This window comes from Tachysurus fulvidraco, chromosome 7, assembly GCF_022655615.1.
Source record: "Tachysurus fulvidraco isolate hzauxx_2018 chromosome 7, HZAU_PFXX_2.0, whole genome shotgun sequence".
Lineage (NCBI taxonomy): Eukaryota > Metazoa > Chordata > Actinopteri > Siluriformes > Bagridae > Tachysurus > Tachysurus fulvidraco.
The window spans coordinates 10,518,236-10,545,622 of NC_062524.1; the positions used below are offsets into that span (position 1 = coordinate 10,518,236).

A 27,387-nucleotide genomic window follows, 5' to 3' on the forward strand; every position below is an offset into this window, starting at 1 on the left:
CAGTGTGTGTGTGTGTGTGTGTGTGTGTGTGTGTGTGTGTGTGTGTGTAAGTGATTGTCTCAAGTGTCTGTGGCTTTGAATTAAAAAGACAGAGATTTTATCATTATAATTGTAGTAATACATAATGAGTGAGTGAGTGTGTGTGTGTGTGTGTGTGTGTGTGTGCATGTGTGTGAGAACAACTTTTGCCATGCCACGATAATATTAAAATATTAATAATCTCTTGCCTGACATTATGCTGTGGATTAAAAGGAAAGATATAGATTTCAACAAATGGATTTCAGTACTTTACCCAGAATCCACCAGGTCTGGCTGCTACCAGCATGAGAAAATTTAATCATTTGGAACCTAATCGTAATCTGACTACTACTGAATACTAGATCCAGAGGTACAGCCACACTATTTCTATGAATGTTAGGCGTTCCAGTAATAATTTGACCTTTACCTTTGATCGGTGTGTAACAAAAACTCCAGTAAGAGTAAACTCCAGTAAAACTCCAAGTAAATTAATATTATTCAGAAACATTACATTGCTGTATTGTCCATCACTATTTGAGTCCATAAAGACTTTAATTCTGTTATCCATAACAATAGTCTTCAGTTATAATAGTAGCACTTTGAACAATATTAAAGCATTTATATATTTCTTACATTTTCCTTACAAATTCTTTCAGTCATAAGTAAACATTTATATTATAAAGAATACACTAATTTCAGTTTTGTTTCCTAAAATCCAAGCTTAAGACACCTGACCTGTACAGACAACCAGCTATTATGGCACTGTTAAACTGTACAATTAAAAAACAAAAACAGATGTACAAAGAAAGAATCAACAACAGATATGGAAATAATTAGCAATGTATGATATTCTATTATATAATAGGTATAAATGAATCAGTAAACACCTCTATCTGTGTTTCAGTGAATCATGTTCTGTGAACTAAAAACAAAATAACAGCAACATATATAAATCTAACTAAATTATTCATGCTTACATAAACCTGTTATAACTCAAGTGTAGTAAAAACATAGATTTTTTTTACTTGTACAGAATGTTTTTTTTCATCCAGGTTATGGCTTCTTTTAGCATGTGCTTTAAAAATCTTTTCAAAGAAATATTTCTGTCAGCAAAAGAAGAATAAATAAATTACAGATAAAGAACGAAAAGTAATTCTGAAACGTTTGCAACACACAAGACTATTTCACTACTGATCAATAAAAACTGGCTTGTATGTATGTTTTGTGTCACCTTACAGTATCTTTGTGTCTTTAGCAAGTAAATTCTGTAGTTTGGTTGAATCATGTGTTCGCAAAACACCTACATTTTCATGCAATATCACAAGTCCTGTTATTTGCAGACAATCAAGCTGCTTTGGCATTCGCTTATTGGTCCACCGATATCAAAATGACTCGATTAAAAAAAAAGTCAAATAATATATGTCACAAAGTTGCGAAACAAGGTAAGCAGATGGTTAAAATAATATTGATAACTGTATGATCTTCCCTTGAAGTTCAGAGGAAGACTTGCTCAGAGAGTCTTGTGCTTCAGGAGAGTAGCGATTGTGCCATCTAGCTATTCTAGGGTCAAGTTCTATTTTCTGGGCAGCAGAAGACAATTAGCACTGTGACGCATTTTCTCGGGCTTCTGCAGATGACTCACTCTCCTCGGGAATGTCTTGTAAATCTAAATGTAGAAAAAAAGACAAAAAAAATTATAAGAATTTAACTTAAAGTGCCAGGAACACAACTGGGTGCTAGGCATTTAGTTAACAACACAGCTGAACACACTGGTTGATTGTGTAGCCGTGGTTTATGGTACCCTGGATAACTGACTGAGAATCACCTGGATACATTATTGTCCAAGCATGACTTTGCAAAAAGACGTCCCAACATGACGCTATCTTTGGAACCTTTTTGCCAAGTTATCGGTAGGTTGGCACTGGTTCCAAATGGTGACAGGAAACCCTAGTGGTTACATGAGTTAATTAAACCACAGTTACATACATAAGTGGCTTTTTATTTCATCCCTCCTCACAGGCATTATATGAATCATTAGATTAGTTTATGCCTCAACCCCATACAATGCAACCAAGAGACTCTCAGAATAACTAAAAAGAGGTTCAGATATGACTGCCACACCCACGGCACTGAGAGAGTAAACTTGTAACCTTGTAGTGTGCACAGTGAAGCCTAGGAAGGAGCAGCACACCTATGAGTTGGAGATGCTCCTCACAGAAAGACGTTACAGTAGAAAGTGGCCTTCCATTATGACAGATAGTCAACTTAAGTCAAGTCAACATAGATAGTCAGATGGTCTGAGAATTGGATCATCAATGTACAGTCTAATAAGTAATGTAAGGAGAGGACCAGGAAAATGACCTTGGAAAGAAATCTCAGAATTAACTAATCCGGAGTCATCTCATCACCAGTCTATGCATCCTTACGCATCCTATCCCAATTCAAAAATGATGTACCAAGTTTATTAAGAGATGGCACTCATGGTGCTGTAATGATAATAGAAGAACAGAGAGAGTAGAACACCTTACTCCAGCCTACATTACTATTGCGAGCTAGCATAATCAAGATAACTTCACTGTTCAGCTAGACAGCAGGAATGTGAACACATGCAGGACAGAGCAATAAGGGAAAACCCAACACAAAGCAAGTTTGTAGATGACTAGGGAACAGCTCAGATAGTGACAGCTCAGAACAATAGTGATTCTTTAAAAAAACCCTACAGAGTTCAAACCACCACAGAGCCCATACCATTTCACTAAAAATACATGCAATGTAACCAACAGATTAACTGTAGCTCCAGCAACAGTCATGATCTCAGTGGATAGATGTCTAAAAGTGCTCTAATGTGGAATGTCTGAATATGACTGAATATGAATTTCTGAAGGTGTCTGAATATGACTGGAATGTATCACAAATACTGCATCATGTAACACATAAAATAAATAAAACCTTATTCTTATGCTACTCTCTAGTTCAGTGTGATCAGAGATGGCACTTTCTGAAATGACAAGAAAACTGAACACTGTAGATTCGTCCACTTAACAACAAAAATACGATGTATATTTTCACCTTTAAGTGAAGTAACTCTCCCTTTAAGTAAAGTTAGATCCTTGTAAAGTGAAGCAATCCTTCTGCCAGTGCTCTTCAAACAGCATTACACAAAATCTAAAGACTTTCTGATGACCCTGTTCATCACCATTATGCACTTTATGGACTTTGCCCATACAAAAACATTTCTCACACAGCACTGGACTTCAGTATTAAATTATTGCACATATAAAGTAATTGCATATAAGAATTTCAATTCATCCATTTCACTACATTATTTCAGTGAAAGCTACATTTCTAATTTGCACAGAGTTTAGTGTCTGAGACTGCAGGTTTACACTGCAGGTGTGCTGATAGAATTATACTAGGTTTGTGCATTACTTAACATAATCTTTGTGTTTGTGTGTTTTTTTTTTAAATACTATGCCCCTGTAAGCTTGAGCTCCAAATATCACTTACTGTTGGCACAGTGGCACAGCATCCAGCATAATGAAGCTGCCGCTTCTTATTCTTATAATGAAGCTGCCACTTATTCCTTAAATATCGAGGTCCACGTAACATAAGTAGACATCATGTGCAGAAGATAAAACAGCTGTATATAAAAACATTGTATTATATATTTACTTTTAAAAGCTTCAAACTGAATTCACAGAAATATCTATAAGCCTTTACATTATAGCAGAGTGTATTCTTCTAATATCCCAATTTCAGAGGTTGGGGGTCAGAGCGCAGGGTCAGATATGATACAGCAACCCTGGAGAAGTGAGGGTTAAGGGTCTTGCACAAGGGCTCAACAGTGGTAGCTTGACAGTGCTGGGGCCTGAACCCTGATCCTCCAATCAACAACCCAGAGCCTAACTGCTTGAGCCGCCACGGCCAAATCTGCAAGTGAACTTGGAAAAAAAACAAACAGGCTTACATGATACCATTAATGTCAAAAGGAAACCTCTTGGACTGTTCTTATTCCTGGTGAAGATTTGCTCACATTTGATGCTGTAAACTTTTTCACTTTGTGCTATTTTCATGAATGCCAAAAAGAGCATCTTTTTGTTTGCAGCAAACTCTGAAAAAACACCTTAAACGCAGCTTCGTTAAAATGCATTAAACCCCTCTTCATTTATTTCATTTCTATGGATGTTGAACTCCTGCCTGTTGAAGGTTTTATTGGCTCACTGTCTGAACACCTACATAAATTAGGGCATGATTCATTGAAAGGAGCTGCAGATGAGGGTAATTTGGTATGTGTTTTTTGTTGTTGTTGTTATATGTAAATGAAGAACTAGTGGGTGAGAGCTTGTTTCCGATGCTGATGAAGTGGATGCATCAGTAGTGCTCATATCATCAGTTGTTTATGCTGCCATACAACAGTTTCATGAATCAGACTGTAGCAGGCAGGAGGGTGTGTTTTGGGGTGAGCTCATGGGCCAGTGGCTAACATGACACACCTGAGCCTTGGTGGCCCTTCTAGATTTCTGTCATTTTTCTTTCTCTCTCTGTGCAGTGTGTGTGTGTGTGTGTGTGTGTGTGTGTGTGTGTGTGTGTGTGTGTGTGTGTGTGTGTGTGTGTGTGTGTTTGTGTGTGTGTATGTGTGTGTGTGTGTGTGTGTGTGTGTGTGCGTGGTCACCAGCAGAGCAAATCTAAAACCATGCAAAAATTGTCATGTGAACTGAAAAGCTGTAACAGTATTTGTTTTCTGTAAAAAAAGGTTTACATTACTGACTGACTGTAAGATGTGCTCTTATCCTGGCTATGCTGTGTACTCTAAGTGCATACTACCAAGTTTGTTAATCATAGATTCTTCTGTGACCTAAAGTTTGTACAATTTTCTATAAAACTTCATGAAAAAGGGCCTAGACTTTTCAAGGGTAAGGTTTTCCTGTGTGTCTCACTGTTCACTCTTTGTTTTTGATATCCATGAAAAGGAATGAGATCCAAAGGTCATTGTTAGTATTTGTACAGCTTAAAAACTATTTCAAATGATATATGAACGTAAAACAAAATGTGTGACATCTTTTCCCAGAGAGCAGAGTGACATTAGTTAATAATCTCTCAGCATAAAAATGATCAAGTAAGAGAAAATATCTGATTATATTCAAATATATCTTTATTTCCTATTAAAAGACTGAAAAAACCTATTTATTGACATTGTTACTAACTGCTCGGTCATCCTGACTGATCCTGACCCTGAAATGCTAAGCAATTGATTTCTATGAAGAAGGAAATTTAAAAGGCAAGAAAATAAGAAAATGTAAAGCTAGATATTATTGCAGATAATGTATTTGATCACATTCAATATACTGTATTTACACTTGTTTAGATGCCTTTTTTATGGCCTTTTCCTTGTCCTTTTCCACCATTACTTTCTACCTTGAAGGTTATAAGCAGTCTACAATTAGATTTACCCTAATGACAAATTACAGCTGATTTCTTTTTCTACTTTTCTACTTTTGTCTTTTCCTGTTAGGGGTCGTCACAGCGAATCATTTGTTTCAACCTAACTCTATCCTCGGCATCCTCTACTCTCACACCCATTACCTTCATATCCTCTTTTGACACATCCATATATCTCCTCTTTGTCCTTCCTCTTGACCTCTTACCTGGCAGCTCTGTCTCCAACATCCTTCTACCAATATAACCATCTCCCTCCTCTGTACATCTCCAAACCATCTCAATCTAGCATCTCTGATCTTGTCCCCAAAACAGCCAACCTGATCTGTCCCTCTTATGTGCTCATTCCTAATCCTGTCACTCCTCAAGAGAACCTCAACATCCTCATCTCTGCTACCTTCATATCTGCCTCATGTCTTTTCCTCACTGCTACAGTCTCTAACCCTTACAGCAGAGCTGCTCTCACTACTGTCTTGTACACTTTTCCTGTTATTCTTGCTGACACTCTTCTGTCACACAACACTCCTGAACCTTTTCTCCATCCACTCTAACCTGCCTGTACTCGCCTCTGACCATCCAAACTGTAAATCATTTTATTTGAAAATGTTTTTGGGTACATAATAAATTAAAAATGAAAGCCTTGGGGTGAATATTTTATTTAAAAATGTCCATACTTTTGTAATATACCCTCTGACTACTGACCTCTAGGGCTCTCAGAACGTGGGGACATCTTCAAGTCTTCGTCATCGTCATCGTCTGAGATCACATCTACGTCGATGTCACTGCAGTCCTGCTGAGCATCTGTCTGGTCCATAGATGCCTGTCTGGCCGATGGGGTGTCAGCATTTGGGTCAGTTTCACTCTGTTTGCGATGTGCTGGAGTCTGGCAGAGTGAAAAAGTGGTAACTTAACTAAAATGTTATAATAGTTAAGAGATAATACAGTATTTAATTCTGAATGCACAATGATGACCACTGCTTTGGTAGAACTAGCTACTGGCTCTAGGCCTGTATTGCCTGTCACTTATACTGCAGTTCTTCCATCAGCTCTACATAATTTAAACATAATAATAAACAGATTAACACACGTATTTAATAATAACAGATTAAACAAAGAATGCAATCACTCATATGGTGAAAAATAATGACTTTTTTTGTTACTGAAATGTCTTCTTGTTTCTAAGTAGCATTAAAAGCTGTGGCTTTTTTATTCATTTCAAGAAAGAGAATAATAATAAATGACTAATAGTAGTAATAACAGTAATGATGACAAGTTGTTGTCATAAATGTAAAAAAAAAAATATAAAGTGCCTTTCATCAGGATCCAAAAGTCTGAGAGCGTTAGTACTGAAAATGCATCTGTTTTTACAAATATAAAATTCAATTCATTTGTATATAATAATAATAATAAGAAAAAATAAGGATAAAAATAACTAAACAAATATATACATTATATTAAAGTTTAAAATTAATTTAAAAAACATTAACTTAAAATTTTAAATACTATGTACAGTTGAAACCAGATATTTACATACACTTCAGAAAAAAAACACAAAAACTTTTATTTCTTTGCTGTCACATTAAATCAGAGTAAACTTTTTCTGTTTTAAATCAATAAATATTAACATATTTTTTTGCATTTGATAAATGTCAGAATCGAGCGAGGGAGAATTTTTATGCATTTTTATTATCACTTTCATCAAATTCAGAAGTATACATACACTAAGTTTATTGTGCCTTTAAACAAAAGAAAACTCCAGATGATTCCATTCTGAGCTTAAGAAGCTTCTGATAGGTTAATTGATTCCATTTAAGTTAATTGGTGGCACATCTGTGGATGCATATAAAGGCACACCTCAAACACAGAGCCTCTTTCTTGACATCATGGGAAAATCAAGAGAAATCCACCAAGATATCTGAAAAAGAATTGTTGACCTCCACAAGTGTGGCTCATCCTTAGGTGCAATTTCCAGATGCCTGAAGGTCCCACGTTCATCCGTTCAGACAATAATATGCAAGTATAAAAAACATGGGAATGTACAACCATCATACCGCTCAGGAAGGAGACAGATTCTGAGTCCCAGAGAGGAACGTTTTTTGGCGCAAAATGTGCAAATCAACCCCAGGACAACAGCAAAAGATCTTGTGAAGATGCTGGCTGAAACTGGTAAGACAGTGTCATTATCCACAGTAAAACGAATACTATACCGCCATGAGCTGAAAGGGAACTCTCAGAGGAGAAAGCCATTACTTCAAAACCACCATAAATAAGCCAGACTACAGTTTGCAACTGCACATGGGGGAAAAAAATCTTAATTTCTGGAGACATGTCCTGTGGTCTGACGAAACAAAAATTGAACTGTTCGGCCATAATGATAAACGGTATATTTGGAGGAAAAAGGGCGAAGATTTGAAGCCTCAAAACACCATCCCAACTGTGAAGTATGGGGGTGGTAGTATAATGTTGTGGGGCTGCTTTGCTGCAGAAGGGACTGGTGCACTTTACAAAATAGATGGCATCATGAGAAAAGAAAATTATGTGGATATATTAAAGCAACATCTGAAGACATCAGCCAGGAAGTTAAAGCTTGGGCGCAAATGGGTCTTCCAAATGGACAATGACCCCAAGCATACCTCCAAATTAGATACAAAGTGGCTTAAGGACAAAAAAGTCAAGTTATTGGGGTGGCCATCCCAAAGACCTGATCTCAATCCCATAGAAAATTTGTGGGCGGCACTGAAAAGGTGAGTGCAAGCAAGAAGGCCTACAAACCTGTCCCAGTTCTGTCAAGAGGAGTGGGCCAAAATTCCAGCAAACTATTGTAGAAAGCTTGTGGAAGGATACCCAAAATGTTTGGCCCAAGTGAAACAGTTTCAGGGCAATTCCACCAAATACTAAGGAAGTGTATGTATACTTCTGACTTTGATGAAAGTGATAATAAAAATACATAAAAATTCTCCCTCGCTCGATTCTGACATTTAACAAATGCAAAAAATATGTTTATATTTATTGATTTAAAACAGAAAAAGTTTACTCTGATTTAATGTATGACAGTAAAGAAATAAAAGTTTTTGTGTTTTTTTCTGAAGTGTATGTAAATATCTGGTTTCAACTGTATCTATCCTTATTCCTAATGAGCAAGCCATGAGCAAGGTGACGGTGGCAAGGAAAAACTCCCTGAGATGATACAGTATGAGGAAGAAATCTTAAAAGGAATCAGACTCAGAAGGGAACCTCATCCTCATTTGGGTGACACTGAACAGAAAATAATGTAAATGTAAATAATGTCCTTTCTACAACAGTTTATAATGCAGCCGAGAGCTCCTGAGGAACTAATGGGTCGTCATAAACTCAAAAATATTAGAAAGTTAGAACTATTTATTTGGTAGTATTTTGATATTATTTGGTATGTCCTGGTATGTTCAGCGTTAATGACAGTGTGTACTCAAGTTGGCATGGACTTCCTAGGTAGTGTAGAATCAAATCCATCAGTGGGTCGACTGAACACAGCTTTAGTAGAAGAGATTAGACATGAGGATAATCTGACTTTTTGTACGTAGCAGTTAACATGCTCACTTTCACTCATTTGCTCACATTTAAACAGGAACCTAGAAATTCCTAGAGTGCAGAATATAATATATAGAATGTCTTTTAAATATTTAATATTCTAAAATATTCTGTTTATTTGTTCATATTTCAGTGTAGTGGCTGACTTTTGGACCCAGTGTAGCTATGTAGACGTTAAATAAACCAATGTGCTGTTATAAGAAAATAATAATTCTTCATGTTGCGGTGCATCTCACAATTTCATCATGGATGACATTTGGTTCCATAATATTTATGTACACTACATACTGTTACACAAAACCCACTCATTAATTTAACATTAACCGAGTAAACATTTGAATTATGGCAACACTTCCTGCATGGTGTCAAAGTGCACTTATTTTGCATCTTGCAGGCTAATAAAATGAACATCTGGTTTACTAGCTAGCTGAATATCTATAAGCAATCACCAAATGTGTTATCTTTTCAAGCAAGCTTGTTTGTACGCTCCTGTGTGTTTAAAGATAGTTATTTTACAACCTTTTGCAAGAATGCATGAGAAAACTTTCTAAAGTATCTTAAACATTACAGACGAATTCATACTGTAAAGTTTCATCCAGAGAGACCAGGATTCATAAAATCTTATTAATGTACTGTAGCATCTGGTACCGGTCATTTTAGGTTTCATGTCCCAGGCACCCTAAATTTCAACATCTACTCCTCAATTAACCGATGACCACTCAGTTTTACGTTTTTATTGAGGGCTACACACACACCTGTCTCCAGAATGACTGGAGCCTACACAAAGACCAGATAACCCCACGCGGCTTCTCTGATTAGGGGCCCTCAACACACACACACACACACACACACACACACACACACACAAACACACACAACACAATGAGACATTCCTTTTACTAATAAAACCCGAAGGTAAGGTACTCTAAGGTTCTCATTCTTATAACCCTTTTTGTAATGGTTTCTTCTTTTAAGGAAGGCTTGCCTGACTTAAAATTATTTGCTCCTTAATTTCCTGACAAGGGTGTATTTTATTCATGTGTCAGAAAACAACATTGTATTTTAAAATCAGTTATACTCTAATTACTGATCATGGCATGTTAATGTATACCTGTTCTAATGCCATATGCCCCTTTAAGGTCTGATGTCAGAATGTATACGAAGCTATCGTTTTCTTTTTACTTCCCTAATGAAAGTGCATCTTGTTTTATGTTTCATTTTTGTTTCTTTGCCTTTATAAGAACACAATATCGTATTGACATCAGTTACCCTTCGATTACTAATCTGTGTATGTAATGTACCGCTGCCGTTATACCGTCATTACCCTCAATGTTTAGTATCCAAATGACCACAAAATTATCGGTTACTCGTTTTTCAAACACTGGTGTATTTATTTGAGCACGAAAGGCGCCATACCATCTTAATACACCCTGGATCAAACTTTAAAGTCATCTAAAAGTTTGATAGCTAAACCATGCCCACAGACACCTGAAACAAAGGGAGTTTTTCCCTCCAAAACCTTGACCGAAGTATTGGTCATCTCCACAAAGATGGGTGGAGTTCGCGACCTTTAAATTGTCACAAACACCACTAATCCGTGGTAAGACTTTCAGAACAGCTTCAGGACGACTCCATCTTCCTTCAAAGAAGTTCCAGCAAGCTTCACTTCCAAGAACGACAACTGCTCTGATCTTCAGGAAAACTTGGAAGAACGTCTGACCCCACCCTAACTGACTTTTCAGAGATTTCTCTGTTGCATCCGGACTCTTGTGCAGTAAGCCAATGCAAGTAACCGTTACCTTTACCAACCAATTTAGATGCGTAATTTTAAGTAGTAATCTTTCATTGAATCTTAAGGTGAATTTAAGTTTCTGTGACGATTTCCAAGTTAGGGTGTGATTTAATTTTGAAGTTTAAGCTTGCCATTCCTTTCCTTCCTTTCTCTAATTTCTTCTTTCCAGTCTCTTCCTCCCTTTCCCCAATTTTAATTTCTTTTGTTTTATTTTATTTTAATCTTCGTTTTCCCTATTTCTTTTGTTTGTTTGTGTAGTTAGTTTATGTTGTGTTTGTCTCATTCATTAAATGCCATATTTTTGTGCCAAATAAGTGATTGTCTCTGAGTATCGCTCACAAATTAAGGTACCTGCAATATCTGGTCTGAACTACATGCTCTATTGAGTTAATTTAATTTAAATTACGGTATACAGTAAAAGGAAAGCGAATCTTTCTTGGCCGGGAAGATACCGCCTTCATAGAATTAATAAAGGTACACGGCCTGTTCGCCGGACAAACAGACCAAATAAGCGTAACCTTAATTCCAGTACCGTTAATTTCAACTTAGGTTAAAATATTTAGAAGTCACTATAACACGTTATAGTTACTTATAAATATTTACCTTGCTTCACGAGCCAAAATCGCTACAGTACTTTGAGCTACATTTTTAATATACTTCTGTTCCTGTAGCTACTGTAACATAAACAACAAATTCACAGTACCTGGGAATGTCCTATGATTTCCACCAGTGCGGCGCTGTTAGATTTCAAGTCTCGCAGTTGTTTTTCGAGTTGGGCCCGTGCCTTCTCGCTGTCTTTGAGTTTTCCATCAGCTCCTCTGAGGCGGATGAGCTCCTCCTGTAGGAGGCTGTGTTGGCGCTGAAGCAGTGCCAGCTCTCCCACTGTCCCCACTTCACTGGTTCCGTCACGTGAGAGAGACCGCCCTAGGCGGCACAGAGACGTCCCACCCTCACGCACGCACAACTCTACGATGGAGTCTTGCCGAATCACTGCCCCCTGGGAAAAGAGTGACTCTTTTATTACAGCTGATACAGGTCCTAAGTGGAATACTTGTTTTATTTAGTTTTATTTTATTAATATTTTAATTCTGATTTGTGTAATAACATACACAAATTAAGTCTAATGCAAAAATCAGATATGACTCAGATAGTGTGTGCTTTAATTAATCTGACCTGCAGAGCATGGAGCTGAGCGCTGAGATTCACCAGTCTCTGAGATACTTCCTGAAACACACAATCCAAGAGGAACCAGAGGGAGTAAGTCACAGATGTGCAAGTCACAAGAAAGTCTCAAGTCATGAATGTCAAGTCAAAGTCAAGTCGAGTCTTTTTTAAATATTTGTCAAGCAAGTCTCAAGTCTCAAATTTGTGACTTAAGTCTGACTCGAGTTAAGTCATATGACTCGAGTCCCCCATCTCTGAGAGGAACAAATCACATAATCCTCATTATACCACAGCTCTACTGATGTGTTGATTCTGATTAATTTTCTATATCAGCAGCTCTGACAATAATTTCAGCTGCAATTCAAATCACAGGATATATTAATGCGCTTGTTCTAATATGTTATCATTTTTCTTATAACAGCCCATTCACAAGGATGATCATCTACTGTACATGATCAGTAATATTGTGAACTTTTCTGAAGGAATTGTTAAAGAATTATGAAAGGAGTTTCCAATGTCAGTGCTTCTGTAGCAAACAAAAGTCCATCAAAAGAGATTCGGAAGTTTAGTTACAAACTGCCTTTTTTTGTCATTAACTTTATAGAGAGGAAAAGAGAGGCTGCTTATATAGGGAACAGCTGTTTATATTCCTTTCAAATACATACCCGAGTACATTTTGTCAAGCTGTATATAAAATAAATAAGTAAAACCCTGACACACTCATAGCTGTGTGACACAAGATGATGCTACCATTCATTGACACTGACTCTGAGAGGCAGAGTCATAAGAAACAGTACACCTTCCTTCAGATATTCGATTGTGTTTATTCATTAGGGCCTCAATAATAACTGGTTAAATAACAATCAATAACGATATAAAACTTCTATAAAACAAATCAGTACCTCAGGTGACCATCAGACATTCAATCAGATGCACCAACAATTCAATTTTATACATGAATTCTGTAGGAGTTTCTCAGACTCTTACGTTGTTTTAGAGAAACATTGGACTTGCTCAATCCAACACCTCAATTTTTATCTTCCATAACAATTCAGATGTCAATTTACTGGGGTGTTTGAGATCATTGTCCTGTTGTGCTGCTGGGCAGACAGCTTCACATTTGTCTCAAGCAGACTGTGGTACAAAGTGAAGTTCATCTTTGTCTCACTGCAAGTTTACACAAGTCCACTGGCTGCAAAGCAAACCCAGATAATCACCCCTTCATTACAATGCTTCATAGCTGGTACTGTATGTTCACGGTGATATTCTGTGTTTGGCTTTTACCAAACATTGTGACCAGAGCTTTGGTCAGTCCAAAGTATATTGTTTCAGAACTTATCTGGCTTGTTCAGAAGTTATGGTCTATATACTTTTGGGAGAGAAGGGCTATTTCCTTGACACCCTTCCATGCTTAATCTATTTTTTTACTTTTAGTGCTGTCATGGGCATTAGCACTTAATTTACTAATTACAGACCTGTGGATCAGGGGCGATTCTAGGATTTCATCTTTAAGGGGATTTAGCCCTCAGTGAGAATTTAAAACAAGAAGAGTTTTATATTGCATATTACATGACTACATAGTAAGCTAAAAGTTATGGTATTATTTAAAATGGCAAAAGTGGACACCAACATTTTGTGCATGATGTAATGATGACAGTCTTGTATCAAATCAGTTCATGTATGTGTGCATTCTCTACGAACAGTGTGTGCATTGATTGCAGTCATTAATAAAAAAATATATTCACAAGACAAAGACCAAATCAGTAAATGTTATTTTTATATAGTATTGAATGGATTGTTTGCATTAATATTTCGTTTGTGCTATCAACTCTGGTAATAAGAATAGTGACATTTCACTGCTTTTGGTTGCTGTCTTTGCGGTTTTCCGCCGATTAACGTTATAGATAAACTCCTCTATAACGTGCCTGTGCTTCTCCGTTCAAATAAAGCAGACAGCTGATGACGCACTTTTGAAAGACTACAACGCACGTGCATAAAAGCAAAGTAAAAAAAATCGCTCTTGGATTAAACTAATAAATAATTTTCTTTCCCATCGAGGACATGTCCTGCATTTAACATAATTTTTATTGTTTATTTATGAAAGTAAAAATTATACTTTTAGTTTTAGGGTGGCTGAGATCACAGACAGGGGGGCTGGAGCCACCCTAAAAAAGGCCTAGAACCGCCCCTGCTGTGGATGAAACTTTATATATATATATATATATATATATATATATATATATATATATATATATATATATATATATATATATACACACACACAATGTATATACATTTATTATTTTTATTATTATTATTATTTTTAAATATCTCTGATCATTAAATGAACTTAAAGAAAGCTCTCAATTTGTCCTTCTCCAACAGTCCTTCTCATTGTACAATGGTTAATTCTAATAGGAGACAGTCTTATAACCCTACCAACATTTCTAAGCAACAACAACTGCTTTTCTGAGGTCATGGCTGATGTCCTTCCTTTTGGCGTTTATAGAGGTACTCACACTTTTCACTATTCTTGTGCATTTCGTTAGTATCAACTTCGGTCTTGCTACATTTTTATTACCCCTACAGGAAGTCATGGATGACCACCTAAGAATTCTTAAACACTCTGTAACAAAAAAATGAAATAAAAATTGAAACATGGTTCAGTTGCATTTGCATCATAAGAAATTCTAGGGACACTAACTGTAACACTCATTAGAATAAACTGGTTTTAATTAAAGTTTTAACAATCTTTTTTAAGTGGATCATCAAAATTCGCCTCACATCATAACTATTAGCTCTTGAATTAAAAATTCATCATCTATCTGGAATTCAAACTTCAGATCACTCATCTGATGAAACCACTGAAACAGGAAGTTGAATCAATGTTATTCAAAGTTATCAGCAAAGTTGCCTCGAAGTGAACTACAGACCAATGAACCAGAAATTGGTTCTCTATACCACACCCAGATAAAAAACAACACATGACCACATGAAGAAACAAAAGAATTGTGGAATAAAACCCTAATTCACCCGTTTAACTGTTTTAAATCAACATGGTACCTCGGTTGGAGTCTTGTCCTCCAGACGATTCCCATTTCCATCCTGCATAAATAAAATTAATCGATCAGCTCAAAGGAATCAAGCTACTGAAATGAATCAATTAAATGATTCAAACATTATTAATATATTAATAAACTGTATGGTTCTGCAGTAAAGGACATCAGCTTGACAAATACTCCATATAAGGGGAGTTTGGTAATGCTTCCCGAAACAAAAGGTCTAGCAGCAATTACAGTAGTTTTTTTTTTTTTACTGAATTTGCGTTGCCATGGAAACAAGTGTCACACTTGTGACAGAACCGCATGAAACTCAGTAATAATTCAAATCATCTCTCCTCCAGTGCAGTAGGGTTTAATGGAGATTTAATGCAAGTAAAGTACTGTGTTTAAAATAATAATAATAATAATAATAATAATAATAATAATAATAATAATAATAATAATAATAACAACAATAAAATAGCATAATAAATGTTCATTATTTCTTAACTTCTCTTTTGAAAATATGCCTACCTGAGAACCCGCTGTTTCCTGGGAACCATTGACTAAAACCTCCTGTCCATCTGAGAGAAGGAGAAAATTGAATCACGAATCACATTTATTATGTGAACAAAAGATTATATGTAAATTTTTTGAGCTCGGTCCTGTAAAATATACAATAACATTTAAACAGCATATTTTTTTTCTCTCTTTTTTTTGCATTAGACTAATTATAAATTTTTTATTTGCACGTCTGTATTAACACAAAAGAGGCTTTTGTGTGAATACAGACGTGCAAATAAAAAAGTTATAATTTTTAGTACTTCTAGTATTTCTAAAACTTTTAGTATTTCTAACTAGCATGATAAGCATAGCTAAAAAATCTATTCACAAAGACTATTCACAAAAATATACGAATAATATACTGTTGTTTTTTTTAATGAATATCAAAATTGTTAGCAGATGCAGGGATGTGGTCTTTGTGATAAACTTGAAAAATAAACTCAAATGTCTTCATTCTTCTTCAGTATTCGGTTCATTTTAGATGTGGCTATAAACTGGGAAAATGTATTCAAAGAAGTATACATGAAAATGCCATTGAATCATTGTGTGTGAGTAAAGATAAAATTTAAGTGTTCTGTAGTTTAGCTCAGGTTTTATGCTCTGCTCACAATATTGACTTGGTTCTTTATGTTTCCTGTGAATCATAATCTCAATTCTGCATCAGTGTCTAGCTGACTCCTGATATGAATCTAAATAGTAGTCTGCTTTTGCTCAAGACAGCACTTAATATTTCCACCCCAAGATACAGGATGGTGCTACACAACAACACCAACTGTTCAGATGTTCATAACGAAAAGGAAAACAAAGAAAAGTCATACTAAAAGAAAAACTTAGAACTCAACAGGAGCAGAATCTCTTTGTACGACATCTTTGTGCTCTTGCTTCATACTCACTAATCAACAGCGTCCCTGTGTAGTTGTAGTGACCGTTGGAAGTGCAGGCCAAGGGGATATCAAAACCAGAGCCTAACAACAGCTCAGTCAGCCTGTCCACTAGGAAAAAAAGCAATAAATATCTTAAGAGTCACTTTTATATACAGTATATTCTATCATTAAGGATACAGTAATACTATATTATGATAACAATATGATTGCAATGCTGTTTTGGGAAAATATTCAATGACGTGGTGCTGTGAAAAGGCCTGGCATGAAACTGTTTCTTTACAGAACATAAGGAATGTAGTACAAGAAAGTTCAAGATTAATATTAGACTTATATTTAAATGTGTTTGTATTTATCCCTAATAAACAAGCCTGAGGTCACTGAGGTAACTGTGGTGAGGAAAAATTCCCTTAGATGAAAGAGGAAGAAGACTCAAAAGTGAACATCATCCTCAATTGGGTGACACTGGAGGGTGTGATTATAAACTGTTATAAACATCAGAGAGTGTTATTATGAATAATGTCCTTTCTACAGTCAGATACAGTCTGATAAATGTGTATTGATAAGGAGGTAGTTGTCCTCAAAGACCACGTGGAGTTGGCAATGTTCTCTGTGAATGTCCGAAATCTTCATGAAGTGGAACTGGAGCTGGAACATCACCTGTTTAACTTTTCTTTTTTCTATTACTTTTGTTTCTCTTTTATTTTATTTATTTTTTATTTTTTACAACAGCAGATCCAGAAAAGTTTTATTCTTTTAATGCTACATTCACACAGAAAATGAATCAATATCAAGAATTCACAAAAATACAGTTTGTTGGCTATTTCTTCATTAGTTTTTACCACTCACCCTCTGTAATGGCTTGTGTGAGTAGCCGTTCTCCTCGAGGTGCCTGAGGTGTGTCAGCTCTGAACAGGTTCCTGGAGTTGGGTGGCAACAAAACCTCTTGACCAGCCATGACTTCAGCCAGATCAGAGAACAGAGTCACACGCTCCTGCAGCAGCTCCAACACTTCCCTGTCCTTCTGCTGAATATCAGCTGTGGGTGAAGGAGCAATGTCTTAAACCTTATACCAGCATTATGCAATGCAGATCTAAAAATAACTGCATGGAACTTTGTGTAAAACTTACATTTTATAATTAATATCCTATTCATTTTTTTATATCACGCCATCCTTATCACACTAGACTAATCTGGACAGTGTAATACATGCCTTTGAGCCTTCGCAACAGGGCCTTGTCCTCTGTCTCAATTAGTGGGAATTCTTCTCTTGACGGACATCTGTAATGTAAAAAAGTGCGAGCATGTTAAGACTGGATGATAATACACTCACCAAGTACTTTAAAAGGAACTTTGATCGACGTGTTGCATCAGCGCAATGCTATAAATCACACATGTCCAAGGTCATGAGCTTCGGTTAATGTTTACATCAAAACATCAGAACAAGGTAAAAAAGCCTCAGATTCCTGTTCTTAACTGACATGCCTGAAGGTGTGACATGTTTTGCGTTCTGAGATGCTTTTCTGCACAATACGCTTAGTGATTATTTGAGTTACTATAGACTTCCTGTCAGCTCACACAAGTCTAGACTCTGATCTCTCTCATCAACAAGGTGTTTCTGTCAGCAGAACTACTGCTCAGAGCTACTTTAGCGTAAACACTAGAGACCGTCGTGTGAAAATCCCAGGAGATCTGCAGTGTATATAGTGAAATGCTCAAACCGGCTGATAGTGTTCAAGTGAGTGTACTTATCAATTGAAATGACTGGTGATACATATTTTTCACTGGACAGTGTCGTATTAAACGCTACAACAATTAACTTTGAACCTTGCTTAAGTATCTTTGGTGAGTTCTTATTAAATATATGTACAGATGAAAGTATAAAGTGATAACTAGTCACCTATTATGAGATCACCTGCTTGGTTAGTAACATTAAATAGTTAACTAAATATAACTATATATGCATGTTTTATCATTTATCCATTATCAAGAAATGTTAGACTCAGTCTGATGGGATTTCTGGTACATTGAATATCAGAGTTCACATTCTGGATATGAGAAAAGATCATAGTCATGATCATATACCATGCTGTGTGTGTGTGTGTGTGTGTGTGTGTGTGTGTGTGTGTGTGTGTGTGTGTGTGTGTGTGTGTGTGTGTGTGTGTGTGTGTGTGTGTGTGTGTGTGAGAGAGAGAGACCTGCTAACGGCATGCTGTATGTGCCGTATCCAGGTGTTTCGGTCATCTTTGGAAGCAGCATGTAGCTCGTACATCTCCGGGGGACTGAACTCACTGCTGATGAGGAACAATCCACGCTCCTGATTTGCTATGTCTCTAACCAACAGGTTCTGTAGTGACACTACTGCAGATTTATCCTATACAGGAATTAAAAGACAGAAATAGAAGAAGAAGAGGAGGGGAAGGAGGCAGAAAGAGAGATAAATAAATATTTAAAAAAAACTGTTGTTGAGAGATGGAGTTGGATAGATAATGTGCAACAAAGTGAGATGTTTTTGTGTGTATGAGCCAATAAACTGAAGGTTGACTCACCAAACTGGCAAAGATGTATCTTTGATCTTTCTCCTGCAGGAACACTAGTATATCAGTCATGAGGAGAACTTGAACATCTACAGGACACAAACAGTAAGGCAAACATGTTAAAACACACACACACACACACACACACACACACACACACACACACACACACACACACACACACACACACACACACACACACACACACACACACACACACACACACACACACAAAACAGATTTAAGGCCATGTAGTGGGTCCAAAAGTGATGTAAAAGAAATTCTGTAACCTTAAGCTTAATCACAAACAAAGGCCCTTTCAAATTTGTGGAAAAAAGCTACAGAAGTGAGAGTGAGAACAGACAATGGTGTTGTTGTTTATGAAGGTTTTTTAAATGAAAACATGTGTCCTTTGTTTCTAAAACCCTCACTCATCATCATTGCTACCATCTGTATCTATACTTTGTCTTCACACACATTCACACACTTTTCTCCTTATTATTAATACCCTTAAGTCTGGAGCTGGGTGTTTTCCACAGCAGTGTTCCTTCGTGGATGAGCTGTCTGCGCAGTAGTTCCGCAGGTCTGAACATGGCGTCTGAGCGCAGTTTGGCCTGAGAGCGTGGGTCTAGTCTGGAGCGGATCTCCTGCAGCCGCTGTGTTCGCTCCAGCTCCAGCACCTGCTGCTCCACACCGTTCAACAGATCTCTCAGTAGTGCCAGAGCCTGTTTCAATCCGGCCTCCTCGTCTGGATTGTCTATATGGAGCATCAATTCATGTAAAAAGTTACATACAAGTAGAAACATGCTGTTAGAAAACTTCTATATACGTAGATGCTTCCTACAAAATGACACCAATTCTGAGGACATTATAAGCCTACACGATTCTGAGGACATTATAAGCCTACTCATACTGTACTACAGTTGAACTACTATCGATGCATTATATCATCAGGTTTGAATTGTGGCTTAGCAATAAAAAAAATGTTTATACTAACACTAAAAGACAAACAGGCAGTAAAATTAGTATTAATTATAAAATTAGATCTAGTAAACAAGTCAGATTTATGGCATGTTTAATCTAAATAGTAAACTGATGTGATTAGACAATAGGAAAGTGGTGGATCAAGTGGTTAAGGCTCTGAGTTGTTGATTTGAGGATCGGATTTTATGACCCAGCACTGAAAATCTGCCACTGTTGGGCCCTTGAACAAGGCCCTTAACCCTCTCTGCTCCAGGGGTGCTGTATCATGTCTGAACCTGAACTCTGACCCTAACCTCCAAAGTTAAGAAAGAATTTCATTGTTCTGTATTGTCTATGTGACAAAATAAAGGCTTCTGTTCTAATCAGTGTCAGACAGACAGCCTATACTTATATCCCCTCCTGTACACTTCTTGGTGCACCAATTCCCAAATTTGCTACAGACTTTGTTTCATAACAGGTGCATCATTTTACTAAATTTACTATACATGTTTCTAGAGATTTGATTACTTATGTTATCAAATATATTACATAATTAATAAAACATTTCCAAATTTTGGCTGTGGGTGAGTTGTGTGTGTGATGTGTCCTGTTCATACTGTTACCACTGTGACGGCTCACCCTTGGTATTGTCGAGGATGCGCTGCACCAGTACAGGATACTTAGTGATGCGCTGGGTGACCAGCAAAATGCACTCCTGGAAACCGTGACGACGCAACAGAGGACCTCGACTCACCCTCTGAGCATGAGAGAGAGAGAGAGAGAGAGAGAGAGAGAGAGAGAGAGAGAGAGAGAGAGAGAGAGAGAGAGAGAGAGAGAGAGAGAAAGAGAGAGATGTCATCCTGTAAGAATGTTAACTCTGTGACTAACTGTGAATATAAATGTACAAATTTCCCCCTACAATGATTGTCCTTTTATCATGTTTTATCATTCATAGCTGGCAAAAACATGAAGCCTACATACACCTACGTTCTGTCTAAATTTATCTACATGATAATTCTGCCTTGCAACATTATATGTGCAGGAGTTCATCAAGACCGTCCTGGAACCTGCACTACCCAAAACTCAGTACAGTGCATTGTAGTTAAAAAAAAACTGTTGCACTGTTGTTCAGCTGAAGGCCACAACCACCGGGTTGATAAATATCATTTCTGGATTAAAATCATTTAGTGGTTAAAAACATTTTTTTTGGAGAATACCTGAAAAACTGATGAGTCATGCTAGCATGCGTACATGCAGGCAGCAATGCTATTAGCACATATAACACCCACTCCCATCCAGCTGAACATCACTGTCCTCCCACAGCAGTAACACACACACACTCTCTTGTTTGACTAGTATTACTCGGTTATATAAACACATGCACACTAACACACACCTCATTTATCTCATCACATACGGCTTGTCTCTCCCTCTTTGATCCTGCTCCTGAACTAATCACTCTGTTTGTCTATTTCTGACACTGACGTCAGCTGTGTTTGTCCAATTTGTTTACACAATTTGGTCAATTTAGAAATCACATTTTAAAATGGCATAAAATGACACAGAAAACAACAAAAGTGGATGACAGAACAATTCTTTCCCTGGTGAAAAATTCCTTCACAACAGAAGTTCAGATCAAGAACATCCAGGAGGTCAACATATCTGTGTCAACAATCAGGAGAACAATCAAGAGAAGGTTGCTATTGGTAAACCCAATATGTTTCTTACATGGACAAACATCAACCTGTACCAGGATGATGGGAAAAGAACAGCTCATGATCTGAAGTGTACCACCTCGTCTTACAGCATAAAACAATAGCAACCGGGTGAATTATGAAGTGTATAGAGCTGTACTATCTGCTCAGTGTCAACCAAATGCTTCAAAATCCTCACACTGTTGATGGGCAATGACCCAAAGATGACTTTCAAAGCAAATCAAAAAGTTCTGCAATTACCAAGTCAGTCACCTGACCTCACACCAACTGAAGATGTATTTCACTGGCTGAACACAAACAAAACACCAGCAGGAACTGAAGATAGCTGCAGATTCTTGGCAGAGCATATCAGCAGGGAAGAACCCAAGCGTCTGGTGATATTTTACATGGGCTCCTGACTTCAGATAGTCATGGCCCCAAAGGATTTGCCACTAAGTATTAAATATGACCACTTAATTTATGTTTATGTTAGTGTATCTGTGTTTTTTATTGTTTTTATGGTTTAATACCCTTAAATTAAAGCTGAAGGTATGTACTTTGATCACATATATATTAACTCCAATATACTGTGGAATACAGTGAAAAAAAATTAATTCCTGTAGTCACTGTTATTGCTGACGGCTGCAGGAAATTTTGCCACCTCTCTGACATGGTACTTGAATACATTAATAATAGCCTCCAGAACCAAGACTTTTGTCTGAGACCTGTGATTCTTTTTGCTATGTATGATTGTATATGCGACCAATAAAATTTTACACAGGACGATCAAAGATTAGAGAAACAAATCCATATAAAGCCATACTGGACTTTTGCCTTTAAAAGGAGTTATAAGGTCGCCGTTCCTTTGGAATGCCACTCACTATGGCTGCTTCATGCCAGCATGACTGCTGGCAACACTCACACTGTTAGTGCTGCTAAATATGTCTTGTTCTGCTGTTGTTTCAGCTGGGGTTTTATGCGGTTTAGTGGAATTGCTTTCCGATCTCCAATGGCAAACTCCTGTTCAACAGTGAATGTCACCAGGATGAGGCAGATAGTGAGTTACAAAAAGTCAGGACAATCCATGCCTAAGTGCCCTCTTTAATGGTCTGATAATTTCACATTTAAAACTAACAACATCTGATGTGCACATGTTGTTCCAACCGGTGTTAGAAGGATGCATCAGTATGCAAAGACTTTCTGTCAGCATTTGTATTCATGTTTCTTTGTAAGATCTGCATTAACTCCCTTATGCAATGAGAATGCACAAGCACTTTTGCAAGAGAAGACAAACAGATTTATACTATTAAGAATAAATGGTGTTAAAGAAGTTCAGCTGTGGTTTATTCACAAAATGACAATGAATATATTTCGCTTTGTCCTTACCCGTATGAAGTACTGCAGTCTCTTGTCTCTAGCCAGCAGCTCTTTATATAGTTTTACAGCTTTTATGTGACCACTGCAGAATTCAGCATAAGTCTTCTTCATCTCATCAGCACACTGACCTGAAAACTGAAACACATGCAGAAAAGATACAGTGGAGCACCGATTATTAGCATCGTTTTCTTAGCAAAGCATTCGAACCTCCCACACAGGGCATTTGCACAGGGCATGTCACAATGCCTCTCGCTTACATGAACTAATGTATCATAACTCTATATAGAATTTTTCTTTAACTGTTTAAAAAAATACTATCTTGTATCTTCTATCTAGTATCTAGTTATCTTGTATTAGAAATACAATTTCCTAAATCAAAAGAAATGAAAGTGCTCTTAGACCATTGTTCATATTGTTTCTTGTTACCTTCATACACCTACTACATAAATAGTCACATAGGACCAAATATTCACTATTCTGGAGGAATTCTCTCTCCATTTTCTCCCAGTTTGGTAACCCCATATCCATCTGTCCCCTATAAGATGACAGCCACCAACCAGGAAGGGTGATGGCTAGTATATACTTTCTCCTAAACACATAAAACTAGCCATCTGCATCTTTTCAATCTGTTGCTCATGCTGAGTCACAGAGTGGCATAAAAGACAGAGAATAGTGATTCCTACACTTGGCATGTGTCGCTGTGATTAACAAGTGAGAGAGAGTATACCATCCCTCCAAACTAAAGTACATGGCCAAATTCACTAGGTTTGTACCCTGTTCCAATCTGGGTACACAGGTCCATAAACCACATACAGATTCATACATATTCAGGTTAGTATAGCAACTAAAAACCCTAACCTTTACCGTAAACTACACACGCATACATACACACACTACCTGCTGCATAAGGAGGTCACTGATATGGTTGATAGTAAAGTTGTGTGTGCTGCCAGCCTGCAGGCAGTGCTGCCGACGATTGAGCAGCTGAGTAAGGAAGCGAGTATGTATCACAAGAAGTTTCTCCAGGCAGGGGAAAAGTGCGTGGACGACTCCCGGCTCCAGCTGCACCTCATCCAGCATGCCCCGTCGAAAAACCCCATCCATGATGCGCAGTGTGCGTACGTGATGCAGCTCTGTCTGGATCAGCTCTAAATGAATAAAACAGAAACAGACATGAGCAACAAACCTATCAAACCAGTTAGAAATGGAAACTAGAAGTGTGTGTGAGAACAAGCTACAGATGCATTTTAACATTACTATGAGATGAGGACTACAAATAAGGCAATACAATTGCCATCTAATTAAAGGGGGCCATCTCTCACCGTAGATGACGTCCTGCCTCTTGATTATATCTTTGCGGTGAGTCTGTAGATAGGAGGAGTCAACCACCATGCTCCAAGAGTCTGCCTCAAAGTCCCGCCCCTCGATTTCTAGCTCCTCCAGCACTGAGGCATAGTATACCTCACCTACAAAAATAAAAAAGGGGTTGTTTTCTGAATCAAAAAACAGATGTTTGGATAGGAGCACAGGAAAAATTGTTCTGTTGTAATATGGTCTATAAATTTTGCATTTGTTGTGCATATAAAATGTCTTCTAAAAGGAGAATGTGATATAAAGGCCAATTTTAAGCTAGGTGCATATATGTTTGTGAGTGTGTGTGTGTGTTTGTGTGTGTGTGTGTGTGTACCCTCATCGTTGAGTGATTCCATAGACATGGTTCTGCTCCTGAAGTTTAGAGAGTCTGTGGATTGAGACAAGATCCTGCGCAGCCCCAGGGGAGAGTCATCACTCAGTGTCCTACACACACCAAGTGCATGCATACAGGCACAATTGCACACACATGCACCCCACATATGCATGTACCAAACAACAGACAACAAAAAAAATATATGTAAATAAAATGAGTTGCAGGCATAAAGGAACAAATGCTAACAATAATGACAGTGACATGTACAGCCATAAAAAAACAGAGAAAGCATACAACGATACGAAAATGTAAACATGTAACACACAACAACTACTCAGATGGGTAATGCAATAAGAATGACACTGGAACATGGACTTGCACTCAAATACATTCAAAATAATAAGGAGCAACACAACCACATAGGTTTGGTATTAAACAACAAACACATACAAATAATTCTGTAGAAGACGAAAATAAAATTCCATCACAAACTTTAAATAATGGGTTAATGACCTCATCGCCACAACAGGGACGGGTCGAGTGACTCACCCTGCAATGTTATTAGTAGATACGCTTTTGGACAGCAGGAGGGAAGAACGTCCACGTCGGGAACCGAGCAGTGATTGACGCAAACTGTCGGAGGGGTAGATGGCTGAGCTTGGACGCTCTTTCAAATGTGCTAAAGGCATAAGAATAAATTGGTCAGATTATGCAACACATTTCTTGGACCCCAACATCCACCATGACTAATCAAACCACTTCCCAACACCCACACCACTGCACACCTTCACTTCTAATTTTTGATATGCACTCTGTGGCAATGGTTTTATCCTGCCATGGGACACTTTTTACACCACAGACTTTTAATAGAGTCCCTGCAACTTTAAATTCTCTTATAATCTGGAGATTATAAGATTGGTCAGAGTCTTGGAATGGACCTGTTCTCTACAAGAACTACAAATGTATACTCAATGTGTCCAAGACCAAGGAGTTGGTAGTGGAAGAAGACAATAACCCAATCCATCTTCATCAACAAAAGGATGGTGGTTAATTAATGATAAAAACCTCAACATAATAACCAGAAATTATAAAAACCTCAACAATAGACTAGACTGGAGGAACAACAGCAAGGTGGTCTAGTAGAAGGTTATGAGATGACTGTACTTTCTGAGGAAGCTCAAATCCTTCGATGTATGTTCCAAACAGCTTGAGACCTAAAAGTCTGTGATTGCAATCTTCATTTCTGTAATTAGCTAGGAAACAGCATTGGAGCTGCAAATGCAAAGAAGGGGAAGAAGGGAAATCTGGCTCGGTTCTGGGCTCCAAACTGGAAAAACCTTTAGGAACTGGTGGTGGAAAAATTCTTGGACAATAGCAAACACCCCGTACATACTTTTTTTTACATTTACATTTACAGCATTTGGCAGACGCCCTTATCCAGAACGACGTACATAAGTGCTTAAATCTCTCTCATTGGATACATTAATGCTGGTTCACTAGGTTGCATACTTAAGATACCAAGATTTTTTGCCCTCTGCCATCTAACACTACTAAGAGCTGGGGGAAATATGTGGGCATTGATAATGATGGACATGTCTATTGATTTTACAGACGCAACCACTACACTGATATATACAGATAGACAGAAGCCATTATTTGTCACATATACATTACAGAACAGTAAAACTCTTTCTTCACATATCCCAGCTTCAGAGGTTGGGGTCAGAGATGATACAGCACCCCTGGAGAAGAGGGTTAAGGGCCTTGCTCAAGGGCCCAATAGTGGCAGCTTGGCAATGCTGTGGCTTGAATCCCAATCCTCTGATCAACAACCCAGAGCCTTAAGCGCTTGAGACACCACTAAGCCAGCCTTTATGTTGCACAACAAATTTTTTCATAGTGTCACTGCACTTATTACACTTTTTTATTCCTGACAACAACTGTTCATCACGCATGTATAACATGCAGCATTAAAACCGCCAACCTGTGATATTTTGATCAGTAAATCTGTGCAAAATCTTCAGTTTTATTCTGAAATATCTTGGAGATTTATGTACAGTATATGTATATTCACTATTTCTTATTTGTAATAATTTATAAGCTTGTGCACTATAAATCTTGTTTTGCTTCCAAGTCCCAGAGTCCCAGTCCTCCCTGTTGCTCTTGTGTTGTGGCTGTTACATTTTAAATGTCTCCTTTGGGGTTAATAAAGCTCTCTACTCTACTCTAAAAGATTGAAAATAAGGAGAAATGTAAAGGGTTAACAGTGATAATGAAAAAACTGAGAAAATTACTTGGATAGAAAGTGAAAAAGAGCATATACTGTAAGTGAAGAACAAAAATACACAACAGAGAATCCTATCCTGTATTGTTAACAAACCCACATCGACTTCTGCCGGTGATCAAGTGGCCACTTGCAGCATAAGAAGGTATAAAGAAAAAGGAGTATAATCAGAATTGATCTCCATTTCAGAAAAAGTGCTGAATAAGATATTATTCATAAGATAATAAGATATTCCTTAATTCGTCCAAGAATGGGGAAATTTCTCAGTCTATAGCTGTCAGCTGTCACACATTTCTGAAGTAGGTGAACATTTTTTATCTTACATCTTTTAGTACTTTTAGAATAATATGGCATCAGATATTCGCAACACCTTTAAGGGAAC

The 27,387-nt window shown here is 37.4% G+C and overlaps 1 protein-coding gene across 5 annotated transcripts in view; it reads right to left on the reverse strand.

Moving 5' to 3' along the window:
* Positions 1-2: 2 nt before the first annotated feature.
* arhgef1a (Rho guanine nucleotide exchange factor (GEF) 1a) overlaps positions 3-27,387 on the reverse strand; it is a 70,858-nt gene continuing 43,473 nt past the window's right edge. For 3 of the 5 annotated variants that reach the window (XM_027143937.2, XM_027143940.2, XM_047816362.1), the window contains 18 exons: positions 25,271-25,400; positions 24,722-24,831; positions 24,357-24,500; positions 23,932-24,182; positions 23,044-23,169; positions 20,603-20,720; positions 19,509-19,757; positions 19,013-19,089; positions 18,662-18,837; positions 17,677-17,744; positions 17,313-17,501; positions 16,476-16,574; positions 15,553-15,602; positions 15,041-15,082; positions 11,987-12,037; positions 11,517-11,810; positions 6,157-6,337; positions 3-1,684 (listed from right to left, as the gene is read on the reverse strand). In XM_027143937.2, coding sequence (XP_026999738.1) covers positions 1,617-1,684; positions 6,157-6,337; positions 11,517-11,810; positions 11,987-12,037; positions 15,041-15,082; positions 15,553-15,602; positions 16,476-16,574; positions 17,313-17,501; positions 17,677-17,744; positions 18,662-18,837; positions 19,013-19,089; positions 19,509-19,757; positions 20,603-20,720; positions 23,044-23,169; positions 23,932-24,182; positions 24,357-24,500; positions 24,722-24,831; positions 25,271-25,400 — 2,423 coding nt within the window. In that variant the 3' untranslated portion in view covers positions 3-1,616. The remainder of the gene's footprint in view (positions 1,685-6,156; positions 6,338-11,516; positions 11,811-11,986; positions 12,038-15,040; positions 15,083-15,552; positions 15,603-16,475; positions 16,575-17,312; positions 17,502-17,676; positions 17,745-18,661; positions 18,838-19,012; positions 19,090-19,508; positions 19,758-20,602; positions 20,721-23,043; positions 23,170-23,931; positions 24,183-24,356; positions 24,501-24,721; positions 24,832-25,270; positions 25,401-27,387) is intronic. The other 2 variants (XM_047816360.1, XM_047816361.1) reach the window with 2 other exon arrangements.